Source organism: Populus nigra, chromosome 12, assembly GCF_951802175.1.
Source record: "Populus nigra chromosome 12, ddPopNigr1.1, whole genome shotgun sequence".
Classification (NCBI taxonomy): domain Eukaryota; kingdom Viridiplantae; phylum Streptophyta; class Magnoliopsida; order Malpighiales; family Salicaceae; genus Populus; species Populus nigra.
Genome location: NC_084863.1, coordinates 767181 through 791625, shown reverse-complemented (window position 1 = coordinate 791625; position 24445 = coordinate 767181). Strand labels below are relative to the sequence as shown.

General features: G+C 31.5%; 3 protein-coding genes across 6 annotated transcripts; 2 read left to right on the top strand and 1 right to left on the bottom strand.

Moving 5' to 3' along the window:
• The first annotated feature begins 12357 nt into the window (after positions 1 to 12357).
• On the top strand, positions 12358 to 16113 carry LOC133669631 (uncharacterized). Of its 4 annotated transcripts, none has more exons than XM_062089843.1 (4): positions 12358 to 12498; positions 12895 to 14279; positions 14372 to 15368; positions 15702 to 16113. In XM_062089843.1, the coding sequence occupies exons 2-4, from the start codon at positions 13107 to 13109 to the stop codon at positions 15953 to 15955; spliced, it is 2424 nt and encodes an 807-aa protein (XP_061945827.1). In that variant the 5' UTR covers positions 12358 to 12498; positions 12895 to 13106; the 3' UTR covers positions 15956 to 16113. The 4 variants fall into 4 exon arrangements, with proteins under 4 accessions (XP_061945827.1, XP_061945828.1, XP_061945830.1 ...); XM_062089844.1 differs by having other exon boundaries at positions 12386 to 12498; positions 12850 to 14279; XM_062089846.1 differs by having other exon boundaries at positions 12394 to 12498; positions 13107 to 14279.
• Positions 16114 to 17193: 1080 nt separating this feature from the next.
• Positions 17194 to 18359, top strand: LOC133669848 (pentatricopeptide repeat-containing protein At2g20710, mitochondrial-like). Its single transcript, XM_062090177.1, has 4 exons — positions 17194 to 17334; positions 17412 to 17495; positions 17592 to 17786; positions 18222 to 18359. Exons 1-4 carry the CDS (start codon positions 17194 to 17196, stop codon positions 18357 to 18359), a joined length of 558 nt encoding a protein of 185 aa, XP_061946161.1.
• Positions 18360 to 18821: 462 nt separating this feature from the next.
• Positions 18822 to 23231, bottom strand: LOC133670163 (protein DEHYDRATION-INDUCED 19 homolog 3). Its single transcript, XM_062090662.1, has 5 exons — positions 22883 to 23231; positions 21732 to 21874; positions 20876 to 20953; positions 20370 to 20626; positions 18822 to 19155 (listed from the first exon to the last, which is right to left on the bottom strand). The coding sequence occupies exons 1-5, from the start codon at positions 22956 to 22958 to the stop codon at positions 19047 to 19049; spliced, it is 663 nt and encodes a 220-aa protein (XP_061946646.1). The 5' UTR covers positions 22959 to 23231; the 3' UTR covers positions 18822 to 19046.
• Between the last annotated feature and the right edge of the window lie 1214 nt (positions 23232 to 24445).

Here is a 24445-nt window from a genome sequence, read left to right as displayed (position 1 = left end):
TGAACATCAATTTACTAGATGTGTTGTTTTAGGAATTCTCAAATTCTAAAAAATAAAAAGTGTGTGTGTGTTTGATTTGATTTTACAGAAAAAATAAATGGCTAATAGAGGGATGCAAAGAATCCTTATAAATTTATAAATAAAATCATGAATTATATAAATAATTCAGGCTTAACAAAAAAAAAAGTTTAGGACAATTTATGTGTTTTTTCCTTTGCAAATATTATTCACTCTTATTTGAATTTTTTATTCACTGCATTATTTGGATTTCAAAACAAAACAAAAAAAACCCATAATCTGTTCAATGGATTATATTTCGGATTTGTCATTGACTAATCTGCCAACCATAATATCGTTTGTTTGTGTAAGTAAAGCGGTAAATAATCAATCATAACGAGGACTTTAATGTCAATTCAGGCCCCTTGTTCCCTCCAATATTTAAAAAGTATTCAAACATATGGTTCGGACCCAAACCTCATAGGTTCGGATGATTAATTTTCAGAAATGCGTAATTAAGGGCCATTAAAGTAATAGTGGCCCCCCCGAGCGTGGTCCAAGTGAGGGCCCAGTGAACCATGCCGGCACGCTCTGGTTAACGCCATCCGGATGCCGGCCCAATCTAAACCCTTGATACAAGTGGGCTCCCTTGGCCGGTAAAAGACCGACCTAAAACATATCTTCATTTTTTATTATTATTATTAAATAAAAATTTTAAAAAAGGTTCACATGAATTCTTCTTTTCTCTTTTGTAAATAGTAAAGATTTGTATGTGTTTAAATAAAATAAAGAGGAAAATTTGAACAGGAAGAAATTTAAATAGGCCATGCTTCTTCCAGAAGACTGGGACTTAATTTTAAATAAATAATTGAGGTGTTTGATTACATAGTATTTTAATTAAAGATGTTTAAATAAATATGTTTTATAATACACTTCAATTGAAAATTATATTTTCTTATCACATTCTCGTTCTTTATTTGAATTATAAAGAAAGTCTTGAGAATTTTATTTTTGAGTAAACAGTAACTAAAGTTAATTTGCATTGATAAAATCAAGAATCTGAGAATCGAATTAAGAGTTGGTTAATTAACAAAAAAAAATAAAAATTTTAATTTATTAAAAAATTAAACTAGATTTCACTTGAATTCTAACTAGGTTGTGGGCAACTCACAAGATCAATCAGTTTGATTAAATTAATTATTTGATATAAAATTTATTTTAAAATTAATAAATCACTGAATTAAGTACTTGTCAATTCAAGCCCAAAGATTTTTATATATCGCAGTCAACTTTCATGAAGATACCCACACCTAAGCAATGGAGCCTGTCCTTACACCCAAACAAAAACAATGTACCTTGTCCTACGACGGACTACACATTCTTTATATATATATATATATATATATATATATATATATATATATATATATATATATAATAATAATAATCTTTTCCTTAAACAAATGCAGCCTGAAAACTTCCTCCTTTGTCGTTTCCTCCTTTCCTAACCTTTCTCAAGGTACATCAATGATGATTACATTAAAATGTACTCAAATTCATGTGGTTCATCATCATGCATGGTTATAAAACTCCATCCAATTCAATACTTTGCTAAAGATTGTCAAAAAAAAAAAAAACATGATATGAAAATTTGTAAGTAATTTTTTTTAACTAATTATACATTGATAATTCTAGCTAAAACATTAAATTACATTAAAATCTAATATAAAAAATCAACAATATTATAATTAATAAGTGATCTAAATAAAATTAAAGAGATAATGTGAATCACAAAATTAATAACATAGAGAAATAAAATTTTTCAAAACAAAACTTTCTAATACAATAATAAAATTATTGAATTGTAGGAAATATATAAAAACTTGGTAATAACTTGGTTGTGCTCATCATAATAAATTCTTAATTGAGTAAAGGTACAAGTAAAATGAAATCTAAATTCTAAAAGGAAGCACACAATGTGAACTCATAAAACTATAGCTAAATGTTTCTTTAAAAAAATACTAAAATCTAATTTATTAATATTTTAAATTTTAACATAATTTATTATTTTAGAATTAAAATTATATTTTGAATTATAGAAAATAAAAATATAGGCAATAATAGAAATGGTATAAATTGTTTTGTTTAAATAAGTTTTTTTTTTAATTTTTGTAACTATTGAGTCAAAGCTAATTTCAAAAGTCAAATTTAGTTAATTCATAAACTTGATTTTACTTATTTTATTGGTTATGCACGAATCAAGTCTGATTTTACTAGTTTTCGAGTTTTTAATTTGATTTTGTACATTAGATACACGTTGACTTGTAAAATCATACGATGATACAAGTTAACTCACGATTTTGACAACAATGACTTGGATTATAGATTGTGGTGATTAATTTAAATTGATCCAAAATAATGTTATTTTAAAAAATAAAAAAGTTAAACTCCATTTCATTCTAGTTTTAAATTGATCATGAATTAATCTGTTAAGTTGATTGAATTTAATTGAGACAATTCTTAACTTGATTTGATATAAAACCTGACTTGTGTTATATTTTGAGTCGATAAATTTCTAGATTAATTTATTAGACTAAACTGGTTTTAAATATACTAGAGTATAAAAGATTTAATGTTAATTGGCACACAAACTAATCAAATGATATTATTATCATCCATAAACAAAACTCTCCTTCACTTTACCAAAAAAAAGGGAACAAAAAGTGTCAAAATATCTTGTATATTGTCCAATATTTTATGTGAATAGGGAAAAAAAAGAGCTACGATAACTTCTTTAATTTTCTTTCTCTAGGTGGTGATGTGATGCGATTTCTTCAACAAGTCGATAAAACTTTACAGTTAAACAAGACTGCATGCACATGCTGCTGGAGGCTGGTCTATATCAGGAATCACTTCACCATTGTAGGGCAATATCAGTGTTCCTGTGTCCTTAACTCAAGTGCCCTTTAATTAAATTTAGGCATGATCAACATTTCAAGGGGAAAAAAAGAATAAAGGGTGTCTTGCAACTTTAGAAATTAACATACTGATCTTGGAAACTGAAAAGGATGTATCTTAAGATCTATCCCAAAGACATGGGTTCAAACATGTGACCTGTTTGTTGTACCAGTACAAGACATACTTACAGATCGATGAGGTTCATGTGCAAAAACTAGACATTCAAAGACTATCAATGATCATGACTGGAGTTTAATATTGGTCTCGTAATATGTAATAAGGTTGCCCTAAAGGTCCCAGAAATGAAAATGATACATACATTTTTGCTTTCTATCAAGAAAAGATTAGAGGGTGGAAATTTAGTATTTGAAAGCTAATTGAAATCATATGTTCCACTAATAACTTCAAACATGCGCCTAAAATTGTAAAGTATGATCTTAAAGAAGTGATCATAGATTAAGGATTATATGCTTCTTCTTTTGAGTTTTATTAATGCAGAATCCAGTTCTATTATATAATACTTGATTGGAAGAGGTTCAAGGCTTTATTTTGAAGTTGATGTATAGTTAATTAGTTGATGATTTAAACCTTGACATGACGAGAAGGGGGGGGGGCTGCTTATTCCAGCAAGTAATGACTTGCTAGTTGCTATCAAGACCTAACACAGTCAATTTAATATCAAATTAGAAAAAAAAAGTTCCATCTTTTGACTCTTTTATGTGTAATCAACATCTTTTTAGTGCTTAAGAAAACCAATAAATATGAGCATATGAGCCTAAAGTTTAGGGTTTAATAGGCAAAGAAAAGAAGTCAATGCAACGGGTCCAATCTACACCTTTTTTGAGTTCTTGGGATCCTTCGGGTCCCAATTTCCAAACCCAGTTGGAAGGACATGTCAGGAGTGAGATGCAACTCATTCCCAAGAAATCATGACAGCATTAATTCATTCCAATTCCTTTTAGCTACCTTACATTGTAGGACCAATTTATGCATGATGAGGGGTTAAAGCCTTGCAAAGAAGTTAATGGTTTCTGGACCTTTACCACTTTTGAAACAAAAGCTGTCATTAACTTAAACAATCCTCAAATTCTACGACACTCTTGTCTGTTTGGTCCAACATTCTTTTAACATATTTCTCTAGAACCCCAACTACATAAAGAATAGATAAAAAAAAAATGAGGTAACATGAACAAGGCAATGTAAAGAGGGCGTTGTTTATAGGAAACTTTGTTCAAAATCTGATGTTCAATCACACATATTCTTTTCTGCTTGCACTCTCAGCCATCCTTTTTTTCATTGCAGCCCATGTGTTCAAGTCACCTCATGAATCCCCCAAGCACTTGATGATACAGATTGTTTAACTCCTAAAATCCCTGAATCTTTTTCGATTACACAGAAATGATGATAGATTAGCCAAGTTTTGTAGGCAATGTACGTGACCAATAGTCCATTAATGTGTTGAACTTAATGATGCCAAGAAAACATAAAAGATCGAGGTCTAATAAAGCTTTAGTCTGCTAAATGACTTGCCAAATAACTATGCTCATCCCTTTTATCCTCGCACTAAATCCAGTGTTAACAATGGAGGAAAAAAAGGAGAAGATAACTAAACAATGTTTTTCTTTAGGGAGGCGAAGGTTCTACTTTGTAAGAAGTGATAAACATTATTATTATTATAATCTTTGATGTGGTACGTAGTTGATGAAAAAACTTTGAGAGATTACGTATAAATGGTTGCCATAAACATTCCAAGTAATTGAATTGGACAACTGAACTCTCTCTTCAATTCTTATACGGGGAAAAAAGGGAAAAAACCCATGAATTGCTTCTATATAAAAAGTGATCATTACAGCCTAAACATATCCATGCACACTACTTTGTGAACATGTAAATATAATACATGCATGTGTAGGATGTTATGCATAAGAACATACTAGATGAGTTGAGTTATCATGTATAAATTAATCGTGAAATCCATTATAGTTATTAAATTTAATACCATAATTATTAAATTTAATATGATCTAAGGCTTGATTGATAAGTTGGGCAGGTTGATTCGGATCAATTTAAAAATAGTGTTGTTTTAAAATGTTTTTAAAAAATTAAAACAATTTTATTTAAAAAAAAAAACAAACCAAGTTTTCACTGAACCATTAATTAACCTGCTAGATCTAATAAGTTTGATTAAGTCAACACTCATCTATTTTGATTATAATTTTATTCCAAGTTAAATTTTAAATTATTGAATTAACCTAATTAAGTTTAAAAACATTGCTTTTAAATATAAAGTGATGATGGGAATTCGGATCCAATAATTATATATCACTTATTATTTCTAATAAGTAATTTTGAATCTAGAGCAATGAAATGGGTAGGCAATCATGTTTGGAGAGAGTGAACAAGACACCTTGCAAATTTTGGTGGCATGACTGCAATTCCATGGACATTGAAATGCTTTTCATTGGATTCTTCGGAATTCTTTTGACGACTACAGTGGGAAATTGTTGTTGTAACGTGATTTTCACTAGGGCATGCAGGTCCCTTTCATTGTCAAGGAAGTTTTCCTTGATTCCTTTCACAAGTAAATTTTTGACGGTACGTTTGCAAGTGTGGTCATGAATAATTGAAATTGTGTTTTACTTTAATCATAATTTTGAAAATGTTTGATTAATTTTGTTTAAGTTTCACTGAAAATTCTATTTTGCAACTTTAATTATAAAAAACTATAATTTATAATTTTCTTAAACCTATTTTTTCAAAATATAACTACAAATGCTACCCGATGAAGATGAACAATGGGATGTGCAGCGATACATGTTCTTGGGGTGACAGACTACATTAACGAATTTTTACTATATTTAAAAATTATAGTTGCAGTTACTTTTCAAAGTATTTTTTACTTGAAAATTTATTAAAATAATATTTTTTTATTTTTTAAAAATAATTTTTTATATAAATACATCTAAATAATATAAAAATATCAAAAAAATATTAATTTAAAAAAATAAATTTTTTAATTTTTTAAAAAATACTTTTAAAATAAAAAAAAAATAAAACATTCATGTTCTTGCGTATTTGCAAGCCATGGAGTTTGTGAGCTCATTTGCTCATCTTAAACTAGCCCAAAGCATTAGCAAGCCTGTCTACTGCAAAATGGTTAGTTAATTCGGCCCTTTAGACCTCCAAATCATTCTTTCTTTTTCTTGCCAAGCCCCATGAATATCAAGGAATATGGATTCGAGCCCGAAATCTCAATTTTGAAGCAAAACTCGTAAAAGCTTGAGTCGCTTATAAATTTACAATGTCAAACAACCAATTTAATCCAAGAATTTAATAATTTGTTAGATGAAATTAGATATTGCAAAAAATCTATATATAAAACAATTTTAAAATAAATTTATGTAATTTCAATGATTAAAAAGAATCATTCCCGTTTAGGGAGTTTTATAATCCATGGTAACTCGATCCAGAACGTGAATATTTTCGATCCTAATTTGTTATTTATATGAAATGGAATGAATTTCCTCTTTTGCCTCGCATGAAAAGAGAATGAGCTGGTATGGTAATTTGACTATGGTGGAAGCGGCCGCTAGATTACGACCATGTCCGATATTTTCTTTTAGACCAACCACAGAAAGAGAAGCCATGTCTACCAGGCCAAGCCAACTTGGATACCCAATCCGTTCTTGCTTTTTGTCTTTTACGATATTTGTTTACTGCTCTGAAGCTACGGAGGTTACTCCCCTTATCCCAATTGTTTTCTTTAATTATATATATATATATATAGTTTGTGTTTTAAGAGGAGTTGGAAATGCGGTTTCAATCATGTTTTTTAAAATTTTTTTTATTTAAAATTAATTTTTTATGTTTTAATATTATTTTGATATGCTGATATTAAAAATAAAAATAAAATATTATTTTGATATATTTTCAATTAAAAAATACTTTAAACCATAATTATTATTACACTTTTAAATATCCTTTTATAATTAAAAAACTTTTTAATTTTTTATTTTTTGTTACGGTGTAGCACCACAATACTGAGTGTTTATTTGATGGGCTCACTTTGAAAAGATAAATATATAATAAAAGAGAAAATCAAGTTTGAGCCCACCAAATATGATAAAAATAAAAATAAAAAATTATTCTTTGAATACAGTAAAATCTCTCGGATAAAAAATTCTCAATCAGCACGTGCTACATTTCAAACACTTAAAAATCATAGTAAAAAACAACTTAAGAACAGGGACAGAAACAGTGTGAAACACCAATCAAAACCAGTTGCTGGTCCAATCTACTTGCGGTGCATGTACATCCACTGTTTCTTTAGATTGAAATAAACAAGAGAAACCCAAAGTTATCCACGCCGTACACGTGTCTCTCAACTCGTCGTCAATAACCATGTGGGCCTATGATGTTCCATATTGACGGTGCTGATTTCTTCAAGTACGTGTCCCGCTGTACATTAAGTGATTGAATAACGAGTAAGGGGATATCGTTTGATACTGTATTGAGTTGTTTTTTAAAATATTTTGTATTTATAAATATATTAAAATAATACTTTTAATTCTTAAAAAATTTATTTTTAATATTAATACATAAAAAAAATCAAAATATATATTAAAAAATTATTTTAAATAAAAAATAAATAAATTTTTACCAAAGAGCGCGTGGGCCGCGTTTCCAAAGACTAATGGTCGCCAACCTAAGTTATCATTGCTTTCTTGTCAACTTTGTGGCTTGACTGTTGAATTGACAAAAGTGAAGGGTAACCAGGTAATTTTCTGATGTTCATTTTCGGACGAAAGGTCAAACGAAAGTCTATGGGTGAGCGAATTCCACGTGGTTTTCTTGTTTTTGAAAGGATAAAAGGAAAGAATAATTTTTTTGTGATTGGTTTTTTTCATGGAGAATAATATGCTAATTTAATGGGAAATCATTTTTTTGCTTAACATTATTCTCTTAAAAATCAGCGTTTAAATGAGTTTGTTCTCGCATTGCTGTAAAGGATTCAAATTTAATGAAAAAATGTTAAAAAAATAAAATAAAATAAATGCACATGACTTGACTAAATATAGCATGTTTGTTATGGTATATGAAAATTGATTAAAATTACTTTATTGTAAGAATTTAAAAATTTTGGCGATATGTGTTTTTAGAATATTAAAAACATGTATTTTTTATATTTTTTCTTTTAAAATTATAAAAATTACTTTAAATTTATAAAAAATATATATTTATTTTTATATTTTTATCTCTATTTTTTCAATCAAATATATCCATGTCATTTATATTAAAATACTAATCAAACACAAGTAAAAACACAGTTGATGTATCATTTAAACAAATATGAGATTTAATAGTATTTTCTAGAGAAGTACTGGGAATTTTGATAGATTAGGTATGTTTTGTAGTGGGTAACGGTTGCTTTTTAAATAACTTTTCGTACTGAAATATATGTAAATGATATTTTTTTATTTTTAAAAAATTATTTTTGATATCAGCACATCAAAACAATTCAAAACATATAAATCATATTAAATTTTAATAAAAAAATTTAAAATTTTTTAAAAATATGATTCGCATCACATTACCGAATGATTTCTAAAAAAATACCACATCAATCAACAAAATATTAAGAAATTAAAAAATTAAAAAAAAAACACGAATCACAAGAGTTCATTGGCAAATTCATTTACGAAAAACACAGTGCATGTTGTAATTTTCCAAAACAAGTACTTTTCCTAACTATTGGGCTCAATCAACTCGATCTCAAAATCTTTGAATTCTCTTCATGTCTAGCTAGCTGCTGAATTTTTTAAAAAAAATGAAGAAGGTGACCGGCGGACGCGGTAAGGTTAGGGATTTTAGCCGAGGGAGGATACAGCCGGGGAGCAGGAAGCCCCGCCGCATGCGTGTTCGTATGGGGGTGGTGGAAGACAAGGACTGGCTAGTAGAAAAATAAAGCATATCTCCACTCCTAGATTCTCATAGTCATCACTTTTGGTTTGTTCATGATTAAAGATGGAACCAGGGCATGATTTGAAATAAAAATAAGAATCTTGAAAATTTAGTGTGTCTTCACCATTGTTATAACTTTTGTGAGAGTGATTTGACAAAAAAAAAAGATTTAAGAAAAGTTCAATTTCAAGTTTCTACCACAATTTGAGATAAAATAAACATATTTAAATAATAAAAACATTCGCTTTTGATTTTCAATATACTTTCAAATTAAGTTTTTGCTTGAAAAATAAATGAATGCTTTTTAAGTGGTTTTTTATGATTTTGATATATTAACGTTAGAAATAAATAAAATCTAAAAAAATAATTTTAATATATTTTTAATTGAAAAATACATCTCACCACATTACCAAAAACATAAAATGACACTCTAATGTCTTATGTTTAATAACCTAGTTTATTTATAAATAAGATGATAGGCTAAATATTTACATGATAATTTGACGTTTAAGATTTTAGGTTTGATTGGCAAGTAAATTTTCTCCATGCAAGGACTAATTCATACAAGAAAATAATTTACTATGAATGCATCAACTCAAATATGAGTGATTTGTTTAAGATTTAATTAAAAATAAATAATATTGATGGATGAAAATGAGCTTAAAAACACTTTTACAAAAAGAAAATAAAAAAAAGGGTTTGTATTACTCCCTCAATTACAAGCTTATTGAATAGGATGCTCCGGTGCCATTCATGTTCAAATTGTTGGAGCTTTGGATTTAATAATGATTAAAATTTTACAATTAAAAACACTTTGTTGAATTTGAAAAAATTATTAACTTTCATTCAATTGCATTACAAAAAAAAAAACACACATGAATTAGTTTGTAAGACTTCTAAGAAGAAGAAAAACTTTCGGTCTAGATTAGCTTTGTTTTTTAAAATTTTATAGGTTAAAACCTTGAAACTAATATTAAAAAAAATTATTACATTTATATAAATGCACAGGGCTAGTATTGCAGATGTGTTTTTAATACTGTAAAAATAAAATAAAATTGGTTGATACATAAATTAGTGTTTTTAATACTTGATGTGATTTATATAATATGAAAATTGCACCATAGGATTATATAATTATGAAATGGTGTTTTTCTTGTAAGCAATTTTCATGAACGATTAAGTATAAAATACAATGCTCATGATTTTCATAGATAATTATTTTTAAAATATATATATCTTGATCCATAATAAATTCTTTTAGATATTGAAATTTATCTAAAAAAATTGTATTTCTCTTGTAACTCTCGGTTAATTTGTGCATGTTTCTACTTAAATAAAATGTATAGAGAGCCAATTCTCTAAATAAACTTCTTACAATCGTGTATCCATCAAATATGTTGTTAATAAATAGAAAACAACATTTTCAAATTAATTAATATTTATGAAACTACTTAAAAGCCTAATTATGACACACATGTGGATTACATATTATATATCTTATATTTTTATGATGATAAATAAAGAACTAAATCACGCCGAGCATGTTTGGGGTATTTAAAAGTATTATAATAATTATTTTTTAAAGTATTTTTTATTTAAAAATATATTAATTTTTTTTTTGATATCAGCACATTTAAAACGATTCAAAAACATAAAACAATAATTTTAAATAAAAATAAAATTTTTAAATTTTATCCTATCCCCATTTGAAACACAGTTTTTCACCAGCCTTTTACTCAAGCAAATTAATCTAATCAGACAAAAGGTAAAAATGTGGATATTCTCACCATGGAATATAATAAAATAAAACCTGCCTGTTTTCTTTCACAAAATACGTTTCCTATTAATAGTTGTGGAAAGGGGCCAAGGATGCTTTAATGAGATCCTCTAGGAGCCAGCTAATGAGGTCGAACCATCGCGTAATTAAGCCATAAATAATAACGTCCTAGCATCCGTCCGTTATTTTAAGCCTCAATAAATAATAACGTCAATAAATAAATAAATAAAACTAATAGTGCTCATAAAACAAAAATATATACACCAAGCAATCAATCGATAATTTTCTTTTAGGAGTTAGGCTTGAGTGGATTTGCTTTTCCATTGTCATCTTGATTTAATACAAAATAAAGGTATGCCAAAAAGTTTTCCTTTTTTTTCATTTTACTGTAAAAGATATTTTAAAATCAATTTACAGGATCAAAAATTATTTATAACTAATTCTATGAATACATATCCCATATCAATATATTGATTTAAATGTAAATACTATGTTTAAAATTATTCCATTACCTAAAAAACTAAATGATGTGAGTGTTTTATTGTAGTCCAACCCTCAATAAAATATGTCCTAGGTTACAATAAAATTAATCATGTGTCATTTGATAAAAAAAAAAATAAGTTTTTTAGGTGGAAGTGGTGATATCTTTTTTCTTTTTTTACACAGTAAAAATAATTTTTTGACTCCAATGTCAACAAAGTATATAATTGTTTATCAAGAACTTTTCTTAACTTTGCATAAGTTTCTTAGCAGTGAAAATATATATTTGTCTTCATGGTAAAAAAAAATTGTGAAAATATATATTTGCATAAGGATGTTTTAGGGTTTTTAAATTGTGATGTATAGTGCAATTACATTTTTAACCTTAGAAAAGACAAGACATAAGCTTAGTTTTTAGAGGTATTTTTATACTTTCAAATTGTGATATATAGTTTTTAGAAATGAACCTTTATAATTTGCGAGGGTATAAGATTATAATAAAATAATAAAAAATAAATTATAAAGGTTTATTTCTAATCAACTCGATGTTAAATGACAGAATTAAAAAAAATAAAATTAAAAAAAAGAAAAAAAGTATCCGAATTAATCTGTTAAATCCGTTACTTGAGCCATGAGATTAAAATAATCCCATAAAAAATAAATAAATAATTATAAAATTTTATTTTCAACAAATCTAATGTAGAAAAATGAAATGGAGAAAAAAAAATGAGATCAAGATAACTCCACTAAAAGAATATTAAAAAAACATAAAATACGTTTTTTCAAAATAATTTGAAGAATAAATTGAAAAAGAAAGAGTTGTTGAAAGGTAAACTAAAAAAAAATTAAAAAGAAAAGGCTAGATAAAACAATTACTATTTAAATAAATAGTATTTTATAAGTATAGCTACAGTAGTTTTTAGTGTTTTGTAATTCGATTAAAAAAAAAATACATGGACAAACGATGAGTTACATGATTCTATTTATGTAAAGTCAACAATTGTAGTCTTTTAAGGAAAATCCAACTAATCATGTCAAAGATAAAGTAAAAACAATTATGGAAAATAAAAAAAATAGAAACTTTTGCCATAAATGTTAACTTTCACAATATCCAGTAGTAATTCATATAGTAAAAATAAATCAAATTTATAAAAAAACCCCCCCCCCTCTCTCTATCTCTCTCTATGTATACGAACAAAAACGACATCATAACACAAAACAAAACGCAACAACCTAACTGGTAATAAAATGGCATTTCTTACAATAATTTCCACGAATGATAACATTTCTCTCCTCTGTGTCATCTTCTTCCATCTCTTTCTCAGGTATCAAACAAACTTCTTTCTCTGTATTTATATACGTTATTTTTCTTATATTTAAGGAACAATCTTTACTGTAAATTAAAACCTGTATTTGATTTAAAGTCTCTTTTGTGGTTTTAGTAATAATTTTAGTTTTAATTTCAATTATTAACCTGCTCTTATGGGTTCCTTCTAGAGGGGATTTAATTTATTCATTAGCTCTTAAAAGGGTAGCTAAAGGTTTTTTCTTTTCTTTTTTCTTTGGGATTTGGTGCTTTTTCGGGTTGGTTTTAAGGCGTATATGAAAGGAATGGTTTTGGAATCTGATCTGTTTTTTATTTTTTATTTTATCTATCGTGGTTTATGTTAATACAGATCGGTTATGAGAAATGACTGGTAATTAATGAAGTTTCCTGGCAGGATTCGCATTAATCTTGTTAGCCCATTTGAACCAGGAGATAAGCTAGAAAGAAAGAGAAAATCCTAATTCAAGAATCTTGGGATTTATTTTGATATAATTTGATTTGATGTGTAGATGTGTGGATTAAAAAGTGTATTTCTTGGATGAACGGTTGAAACTTGTGGTTTAATATTTGGGTTTTTTGGTGTTTATGTGGGTTGTGCAAAGATAGATGGGAAGGGGAGAGCAAATCAATTATAAGAGGAATCTCAAGAAAAGGGTTAGGGATAAAGATAAGGGTTCTGATGATTCCGATGAGGATTACGTGGTTGAGAATGAGGAGAATTTATCAGATGATGATTCGGAGGATTGTCAAGTTTCTTTAGATGGGTATGCATCGGAGGAGAGTTTTGATAGTTTTGTTGAGGAAGAGGAGGGGGGAGAGGGCGAGGAGGAGGAAGAGTTTAGGAAGCCTGTTAGATCAAAGAAGAAAGGGAGTTCTTTAGGGAAGGGGAAAATTGAGGGTAAAGCTTCTCGGAAGAGAAAAAGGGTAACTCATGAGGATGAGGAGGACGACGACGACGACGAGGAATATGTTAATGGTGACGGGGATGAAGATGATGAAGAATTCACACTAGATGAAGAAGATGATGATTGTTTGGATGAGGATGATGAATTGACAGCGGAAAGGAAGAACAGAAATGTGAAAGTGGTCAAGAGGAGAGTGCCAAAAAGGGGTTCTGGAAGAGTTACGAAAAGGAGGAGAAAATCTAGGGTTATGAAGAAGCCTTTGGCAAAGAAGGGGATAAATAAACGTAGGTTGAAAAAGAAAGAGAGGTGTGAATATGAAGAAGAAGATGATGGTGATTTTTTAGCCGATAGCCCAGTTGCGAGAGAAAAGAGCAAGAAAACTTCAGGTGTGAGAAAGAGGAAATTTTCTGTGAATTCAGATTCGGATTTTGTGTCTAATGGATCATCTGATTATGAATATACCCTTTCTGAGGAAGAGAGAGAGCAAGTGAGGGAAGCCAGTCAGTTGTATGGAGAATTGAAGACTAGCTTGAGAAGTTCGTCAGTTGGGAAGAGAATTCAGGAGAATGGGGATTTATGCCAGCAGACAAAACCAGTAGGAAGAAAAGGTAAGGAGAAGGTAAAGGAAGTAAAATCAGAGTTAGGAAAGCAGGTATGTGGAATTTGTCTTTCTGAAGAGGACAAAAGAAGATTGAGGGGAACATTGGACTGCTGCAGTCACTATTTCTGTTTCACTTGCATCATGGAGTGGTCCAAAGTAGAATCTCGTTGCCCTTTGTGCAAGCAAAGATTTAGTACAATAGCTAAAAATGGAAGATCAGCAATGGGGGTTGATCTGAGAAATATGGTGATACAAGTCCCCATGCGTGACCAGGTCTGTCTTTGCTAGTGCTCTGTGCCTTTTACTTGCTTTGTTCTTTTATTTTTTCTTATTTCGTGTTTGGATTGGTTTATTTCTTCATATAGGTTTATCAACCAACTGAGGAAGAAATCAGGAGCTACATTGATCCATATGAGAATGTGATATGTAAAGAATGCCATGAAGGCGGGGATGATGGCCTCATGCTACTATGTGATCTCTGTGATTCATCTGCGCATACCTACTGTGTCGGTTTGGGGCGGCAAGTACCCGAAGGCAATTGGTACTGTGATGATTGCAGGCCTGTTGCTCTTGGATCCACAAGTTCCCAAGCTCAAGATCCTTCGCCTGATCAATGGAATTCAAGCAACAACATATTTAATAGACCACCACCCATTTTGAATTTAGATGAAGGTTTAGATCCCAATCTAGAGTCTGCACCTCGTTTAATCATCCCACAAGTATCTGGGAGTCTATCGTCTCCCAGATTTCTGACTGGAGATATTCATGTAGCTTCACCAGTGTCTGTAGCAGGGGCATCTACTCTCTCTGGGAGGCGTCATCTCCACCGTCATATACGGACTCTCCTTTCAAATAGGAATCCATCAGCAAATATGAATCCTGTGGCTAATAGAATCGATGCCATCTCAGCTGCCAGCTTGCATAGTGATTTCTTAAACTCACAAATTGATCCAGTTAGGGAAACGGCTCTTCAAAATTTAAGGACACAAGAAATTGGGACATCAGAACAGACACCCAACAAGGAGAGATTGCAGGCTAATGATCATCCCTCTTCTTCATTTCAAAATACGGATTCTTATTATCTGACACCAAATCAATCGAGAAGGCAAACAGTTCAGAATCCAACTATTACAACTGCTGATAGACCTGTCAATTTGACTTTATGGCCTGATCTCATGGGGATCAACTCAATACCTGGTTTTGAACAATCCCATCAGTTCAGAAGCAGATCAAGCACTGAGCCCGATGGTACTTTGTCCTCATACCAAGTGAGAGAACAAAGCCAGTTCTATGACGTGAAGGAACAATTGCAATCAATGGTAAAAAAACACTTGGGAAGCTTGTCACAAGATATTGAATTAGGTATGTGAAGCTCTCTTTTTTGTGGTCACCCAAGTAGTTTTTACTTATTCAGCATTTCTGCTGTTGAGGGCCTGGGGAGACAGGAAGTTGATGGAGAGAAACAGGCTTCCTGTTCTGGGATGTTAAAATCCCTGTAATGCAATCACGGCTTTCCAATATTCATCATCAGACATGACATTTTATTTAGATTTCTTTATTTCAGGCAGGCTTGAAATGCTTGAGAATTCTTATATTTCTTATTTGTTGGTTAGATACATGACAGTTATGTTGTATTAATCGCTTTTTAACCATGCAATGGAAATGCTTAAAAATGGCTTATTTCTACAAATGCAGACCATGATACTTTCAAGGATATAGCAAGGAGTTCTACACATACCATATTAGCTGCTTGCGGGCTAGAGCACAAGAGGAGTGAAGTTCATACAGTGCCCCTACCATCAACTTGTACACACAATGATAGAGTGGTCGCTGGGCAGACAAGTGTGCTGAGAGGTTGTTGCTCATCTTGTTTTGATTCTTTTGTAAGGAACGTAGTGAAGAGGATCATGGACACAAGACCGCGACAGTGGTTGACTTTAGGTCTTTAGGGTTTGATGCAGGGAGAAACTATTTACACTCCCTTTTTTTGTTAGAGTTGGACAAACATTTATGGTTAACTTGTTCATAAACATAAATGACTTGACATTGAGCACACAAAAGCTCCATTCTTATTTGATCATGATACTCATTGTTTAGACTGACTAAACCGTACTGTTGTTGTTTATTGCCAATCCTATTTTCTTTCCAGGCTATTAGTTTATTTTGGTGACTCCTTCCTATCAGTTTCTGCTCATGCTCATTATAACATGCATCGAAGCCAAGTTGATGCCATGACAGGTACTTAACTATTACTAAGAATAGTGTAAAAGATATGTAGGCCTGTAAATTACCATTTAAAAAGAAGTGGGATATAGAAAAATATATATCAGGGAGGATAAAAATATTTTATTTTCGAAAAGAATTGATTAAATGAAAAGATATTTGTCCGAAACAATTTCACCAGAGAACAAAAAAAATCTTCGAAGACCAAACCCATAACTTTGTCATCAAGGTCAAGGCTTTTCCTTTGTCTTAAGCTCTCTCTGCTTTTCCACAAACACCACCACAACCCAAATGACAAAGCCAGGAGACCTAAACGTCTCTATTAGTCCAGTGATAGAGAAATGGCTTCAAGAAGGCCAAAGTATTAAGCAATCTGACCTCCAACAATCCATCAAGCAGCTGCATAAATACAAGTACATAACCGCTTTAGCCAGGATCTTGAAGGTATTTTTCTCTCTCGTCTCTATTATTTATTGGCTCTTCAAGATTCAATGTGTTTGGGAGTTATCATTGAAAAGTTTATGTTTTTGTGTCACGAAGTTGATTAAACGATCCTGTTCAGTGAAACGTGACTACATAACTTGAACCTTTGTTTCCCATTTTTGTGTTAGATATAAAAATGGATGAGGCGAAGAGGTCATGGCCAAGCAGTGGGAGACATGGTGGTTCAACTAGACTTAATATCTAAAGTCCGCTTAGAAGTAGATAAATATTGTTAAAGCCTTCCTGACCATAGGAGAACAATTGGTACTCTTTGAAACTGGTATGTGGAGAATAAACATTTGGAGAAGGCAGAGGCCATGATGCAGACAATGAAGGAACTGGGCCTAGCACAACCATTGTTTTTCACTTTGAGTATGTAGAGATTCTGATGTAGGAGATGGAAGACAGGGGCATTTGGTGCAACAAATACTCGTTCAGGATCCTATTAAAAGCTTAAGCAATTTCTTCTAATATTGAGAGAATGGAGAAAGTTCCGATGAATATGGAAAGAGATCGTCGGATCAACTGGAAAGTTTGCCTTGCTGTGGCAAAGGGTCACTTGAAAGCCGACTTTACTGAAAAAGCTTTAACAATATTGAAGCACTCAGAACAATTATCAAGGGTAATGAGAGAAGATATGCCAAAGAGAATGATGTTGGTAATAAGTATGAACTACATCGTTTCTGGCGTTTCTTTAAGAATTCTGCAGGTTTCTATAATTCAGGCTATCTACATATTACAAGCTCATTGATGAAATCGGATGACTTTGATGGCGCTGAGGAGGTTTGGGAGGAGTGGTTATCATTGAAGACATTGTTTGACGTTCAAGTTCCAAATGCAATGTTCACTTGTTATTCCAAAAAAGGTCTTTGGTGAAAGGCCCGAGGCATTCGTGAAAAAGATTGCAGAGAGTGGGAGCTTGGTGCATACTCATTTGATCTTTTAGCAACTGGATATAGTGGCGGCGATCTGATGGTGAAAGCAACAGAAAGAATAAAGAAAGCAATATGGGCATGGTTTGTTAACGTGGCCAACCACGCGGTTGGATGTGGAATTATCAGAAGAGCTTTTCAAGTTAGTCATGGAAAATTGTCATTTCGAACCAGCTATTTATGATAGATTAAAGACTTGTATTGAATATGGAAATCTCTGAGCAGTGAGCATCACAGCATTTGAGCAAAGGAAGATGATGATCAGAGTCTTAATGGAGAAACACCTGATAATCGTCATTGTTGATAGAACCGCCATTATGCATGTTGCACAATGCACATTAGCTGAATACTTCATCAAATCTTTGTTTCCCATTTGTGGCCTGAATTCATGTTCTTTATTTGTACTTTTTACCCTCAGTGTCAAAAGACTGGGCATGTCAGAATAAAAGTGACATAACAGTGCAGGCAAATCTGCTCCTTCATACAGGCTAGTCATGATCTGGAATTGGTTGTACTCCAAAACTTGTTTTCAACAATTGGCCAACCTGTAGTACCTAAAAGAATTTAGTTGGTGCAGGCAGATGTACTTGCAGGAGATATCTACGGTCTTAAAGTCTCTCTTATCACTCGCAGAAGACAAAATATTAGTTGTTTCAGTTATTTTCGCGGATCCAGTATTTTGGGTATTGCTATATCCCTTGACCCAACTGCCTGACATCTGCTGGTCTGATAGCCAAATTTGAGTCTTCCTTTTGTTTATATTATACTTGAGCTTCAGGTCAACATCATCAGCAGAAAATAAGCAACCCAATGGCTTGAACTTGATAATGGAACACACAGAATCTTTAATAACTAAATGTCTTCGAGAAAATGCTTTTCTTTGAGAGACTAGTTTGCTGATCAAGAACTCACCACTGCTTAACAATGGAGCCAGCCCCACCAATCCACAACACTACCCTAATGTGGCCATCAAAACAAAGATTGCCAGCAAACACTCCCACAGTCTGCAACAGGTGGGTGGGTAAATATATTTCATGCAGAATAATTTCTTGCAGCTAACAAGGCTGACAGGAGATGCCTTCAAAGAGCAGATGTGTGTTTTATTTATTAAGATATTTTGTAATTTCAAATAACTTACAAGAAAGTAACACAGATATCCATTAGCAAAGGATAGAACTTTTAGGAAGTAACTTTTTTTCTTCTTTTCCATTTAATCATGACCTGAAAGTAAGTCTGTCCAACAACTAACGTTCACATGCAACATAACTTACACTCATTCCTACATTTATTTAACACTCCGTGTTTAATACATTCCCATCTTCACCGCAAACAAACCAAGATTGCAGGGCACTTAGTCGCAAATATGGCATTCGATACTGTAGCAGCCAGCATGAATCCACTTCTATAAAATGTCATCAGGAATTGTAGACAACAACAGCCCTTGTACAAACTCACTCCTTTTGGCCTTCTCTTCCTTATCCTTAATTGACATTGGAGGTGACTTCCTATTTCTGCAACCAAAAACAAAAATATAGCAACTGGATGAGGATAGCCAAATGATTTTGCATAATGTACACAGATGATCCTACATTTAATGCAGGACTATATTTCAACAGCAGCAGCCAGGGATGGATTCCAGTTTGAGTATAGGGAAGGGGTTATAGACTTAGAGTGACCTTGTTATTATTCAAGCACCGACTTCAAGTACATCTAGGACCACATGATAGAGTAGCATGATCCCCAAAAGTCAAGATTCAGGTACTCCGGAAAAAAAATTCAATGGCTGAAACCATAACGTAGAGTGAAACTATAACAAAGACGACTGAGCAGCATCCTCCCATGGTACGCATGACGTAGAGATCTTATGATCAACTTAGAGCTTTGGAAAAAATGGCTAATTAATTAACTTTTTCTCACGTTCTTTATAGTTTCACTCTGTATACTGAAATGCTTTTGGTGACTATTGGTAAATATAATGTAGAAATAACAGAATTGGATGGGCAAAAACTGCAGATCTTGATACATAAATCAGTGGTAATTCCATAAACCATCCAAACCACATATCCCTTTCCTTTGATCCTATCTTCTCTGAAAAAATCATTTAAACATCAAGGTGGCTGACCAAAATGATTGCAATGCACGCTTTAATGTGCTCTATTTCAGTAAATGAGCAAAAAATCATACTTTATCATGCAACATATATAATAATTAATTTAGTGGGAAAAAAAGAAGAAAATCTGCAACTTTTTAGCGTGGGTGACAGAAAAGAATTCACATGTGTGTGTCCTAGGATACACAGCTTAATGTGTTTGGGCTAGGTGAAAGCAGGACAAACTTAGTATGAGCAACTTCTGAGATTCTAATCTTTAAAGTCAACAGCATGGTCAGGTGTTTGTGGTATTTCTAGTCCAGCACAGAATAATGTAGCAAAATATTTGCACTATTCACATTAATTTTATCAACTAGTTAGAAGTCTGCAAATTGAATATGACAAATATGATACCATAAAAAGACCCATGGTCAATATCTATTAAAAGGTAAGTGCATCTAAGATCAATCCCCTTCCAACAATAGTAGCAAATTACAAAAAGGAAATAATTTCTCTGTGACAGTGTACTGAAGAAAGCGATTAGGATAAACATTTACAGCACATACAAAGAATCTACTGCATGAGTTAAGTAGGGCAGAACAGAGAGAGACAGGCTAGAACAACAGAATAACATACCGTTCTGAAACATTCCCATCCGTGCCTTTCTTAGCTGAACTTGTTTCAGACAAAAAGGAAGGCTGGGAACTCGTGAAATCATCAACCATGGGTAAAATGAATGAAGATAATAATGGATCAGGTGCTGCATTGGATGAGGAAACTATACAGGACGAACCGCCAAGAAGGGATTGTAGATTTCCTTCTCGCAGTTCTTTCCTCAACAAAGAAAGGGTTGAATGAGGTCCACCTCTACGTGATTTCCTCTTGCGCTGCATGTAATTACTTGTCAAGGAACTCAACACAGGCAAGTCATCTTGGTTCACATGATTTTTGATACTGAAGCTCAAGTCAACAACAATGAAAAATTAAGTCTAGCAAATAACCAAGAGCATAAGAAAGTAATCTAAACATTCCCACAATAAAAGAAACACGAAGTTGAAATTGGTTTTGGAAGCAAACGAACACATGATCACCTAAGGAAAACAAATCATTAGAGCTAGTGATAACTCAATAGAAAAGGATATCTTGAATATATTTCCATGTTGTAGGGTTATATGTGCAACCATGTCAACACCCACCCTCATTGCACAAACTGGGCAAACCTGTAAATAAACAGCATCTATCATGAGCAAAATTAACCTTCAATAAGATCTCAACATCAGAGCCCATAACAAATAATCGTGATTCAAAAAATGCACACTTAATATGATAGGGAATGGCCTCTTTGTTTTATAAATCACAGCTAGTGTAGTGCCCTAATTACTATTTTACAACACTGTACACCACATCATGGGCAGGGGAATCATAATCATACAAAACAAGTGGCTTTATGGGTAATAACCCCCATTCCTATCCTATCATCAAAAGTAGAGCTCACTGGAATGGATGAATTCTTAAGCTAGTAAGGTCAAGTTTTCCTATCTCATAATTATTATCAATGTCTATGCCCATCAAGGGATTAGCATTACTGAATAGCACATAAAGACAATACTTCCTCAAAAATCACTTCGAATAACTCCATGCATCAATAACACAGAAGGAGGAAGACATTTGAGGCTAACTCAACTCTACAAAAACTTAAATATGCACATTTATGGTACTTTTAGCACTCGGGCAAACCCAGTAGATACAATTAACTTAGCTTGTTCAAGATGAACTAAGCTGGTACCCAACTGGTTGTCAGTGATACAGGCATGGCATTAGAACCATTTATTCTAGACAGTAGGATCTCAATTCTCATATTTTGAGGTCATAAACATGGAGTAGCATGCTACATGTGTGACTAGAGAAGAATTCTGATAGGCAAAATAAATGAAATTTTGAACTCTATGAACATATGCAATTCAGCTATTAACATATATAAAGAAAGATAGTCCATACCCCATTCTTTGATTCAACAGGATGCTCATCATCAATGTGACAACACAGCCCAACAATATCAAAATATTCAGAACAGAATGGGCATGGAAACTCCTCCCTTATATCATCATCTCCATCAATTTCTTCAAACCCCATAAACATATCTGCATTTGCAAACATTATAACTATTATTTGAAGTTTATGAGAAAATTTCCTTAGTTTATTACATTCAGAAACACTAAGCCTCTATTTGATAATAGTCAAATTCAACTCAATCTGTTAAATTTCATGATTCTCAAGCAGTCACCACTGATATCAGCTAAGAGGGCTGATTCCCTTATTAACTCCCAAAAAAGATTACTAGTTGCCTCAGAACGAGAATTTATTTTGCACCTCACCAAACCTCGACAACAACACTTGTTCCTCATTCACTCCATAAACAAACACAAGATTTTCACAAAGAGAAACAATTTTCTTTTCTTTTTCTTTATCAAAAAGAAGGAACCTTTGAGTTTCAACATTCAAGTAATAACCATGTCAAGCTCAGTGAAGTGTAGTTTCCCTTTCAGGGGTTATACCAAAGCCATAATGAAAAACCTTAACACCACAAAACCCAAATTTCTCATCTTTCCTCATTTTCCCATCAAACAACCAAAACAAAACACTCTTCTTCAATAAAGAAAAGAAAACTGGATTCCAAATCCTTGCAGTTTCATTCATATTTTCCATGGCCAAACAACTTAAAAATCCAAACTTTAAACACTAACACTTTAAATGACCATAACATTTCACTTTCCAATCATTTCTCAAAAACCAAACAGACCATTGTAAACAAGCAAAAGACAAAGAAACGACTTCGGGGTTTGGTGCAACCAAGCTCAAATTACTTAAAAATCCAAACTTCAAACACCAACACTTTAAATTACAATGATTTTTCGATCTCCTAATCATTTCTGAGCTACCAAAAAGACCAATAAACAGGCAAAAGACAAAGAAATGACAGCTGGGTTTGATACAACTAAGCTCAAATTGCTTAAAAATCCAAAATTTATAAATTTGAGACAATTAAACTCCCATAATACTTAACTTTTCCATTCATTTTCTAAGCAACCAAACAACCCCATACATAACATGATAAGATAATTTCCAAAACTCAAAAAAAATAATCTCACCAGATCGTGATTGAAGAGCTGATTGGTATCTCTTAGAAGCTGAAGAAAGACGAGCACTCCATGAATCAGCATCCATAGCTCCTCCCTTTAAAATTAATTTTCTTTGAAACTCCGAAATTCTCGACCGATCCTCAGTTGTTGAAAAAAAACAGTGGGTTTCCTAATCGAATTTTGAGGCTTTGATCTTGAATTTACGCAAATGAATACCCTTGAAATTAGGGGTTGAATCAGTGGAAATGATGATACTTGATAAGGAGGGTTTTTTTATTTGTTTTTTTCTATAAAAGGAGTGAGAGATAATACAAGGAGCTGTGTTTTGTTCGTCGAAAAAAAGGGAGTCTGGTGTTTGTCGTGCCGTTGTTTTTATAATATTTTTTTTTTGTATTTTTGATAAATTTTATCAATTTTTTTGCCGTTAATTTAAAAAAAAAAAGATTTAATAAATAATCAATTTTTGGAAATAAAAAGCAATAGTGTTCCGGTTGTCTTACTAGCTGGTTTTTTTAAAAAAAATTTAACTTTTAAAAAACTTGTATCATGTTGGTGTACAAAATAAAAGTTTTTTTTTCAACTACTTACTTTCTAAATCTATCAATTTTTATATAAAAATACTAAATTCTTTATTACATCATTTTGAAATGTACATGTTTTAAATAATACTAGCATATTACCTGTATTCCGCAGCAAATTAATAATAATAATTTTTTAAATGTAAAAAAATTTAAGAATATAAAAAATATTTTAAATATTTTATGTTTTAATGACCTTGGGTTTAAGAGCAAAATCAGACTCAGGTTTTTTAGACCTGGCGACCATGCTTGACTCAACAACTTTTAACATAAAAAATAGTGAAGACAACATTTTTATTGTGCTACATTATCGTCCACAATACAAACACTTTATGTCTATAATGTGGTTTATTGTGCAATAAATTTATGTTTACAATACATGCACAATATTTTCCCATACATTTTAAAGTATAGTATAATATTAATAACATTTTTATTTTTTACAATTTTTCTTAAATTTAAATCTCATTGTGGTATAGTATCGTTCACGATGGAAACACTTTATGTTTACAGTATGGTTTACTGTGTAATAAATTTATATTCACCGAATATGTATAATGTTTCTCCCATGTATTTTAAAGTATAGTATAATATTAATAATATTTTTATTTTTTACAATTTTTCTTGAATTTAACTCTAAAATAATAATATATTGAACAAGTACTCTGTCTGTGTTTTTTTTTTTTTTTACTTTACAAGAATTTTTACCATGCATTTCTCTCTTTGCCTATAAAAATCTATAGTTATATTCTTCTTTTTCTTCTTCTTCTTCTTATTATTATTATTAATAAATTGAGTATTATTATTATTATGAGAGAGAGAGTCAATCTTCTTTTCCCTGCCACGTCTAATCTAACATGACGATGACGAGTTGATTTAAAGATTCAATAAACTAAATTAAGATTTGAGTAGGATTTATTTTGAAATGTTTTGGCTATTGATTTGATTTGATTAGGTTAATTGACTTATAAATATATAATGATTATTTTCATCT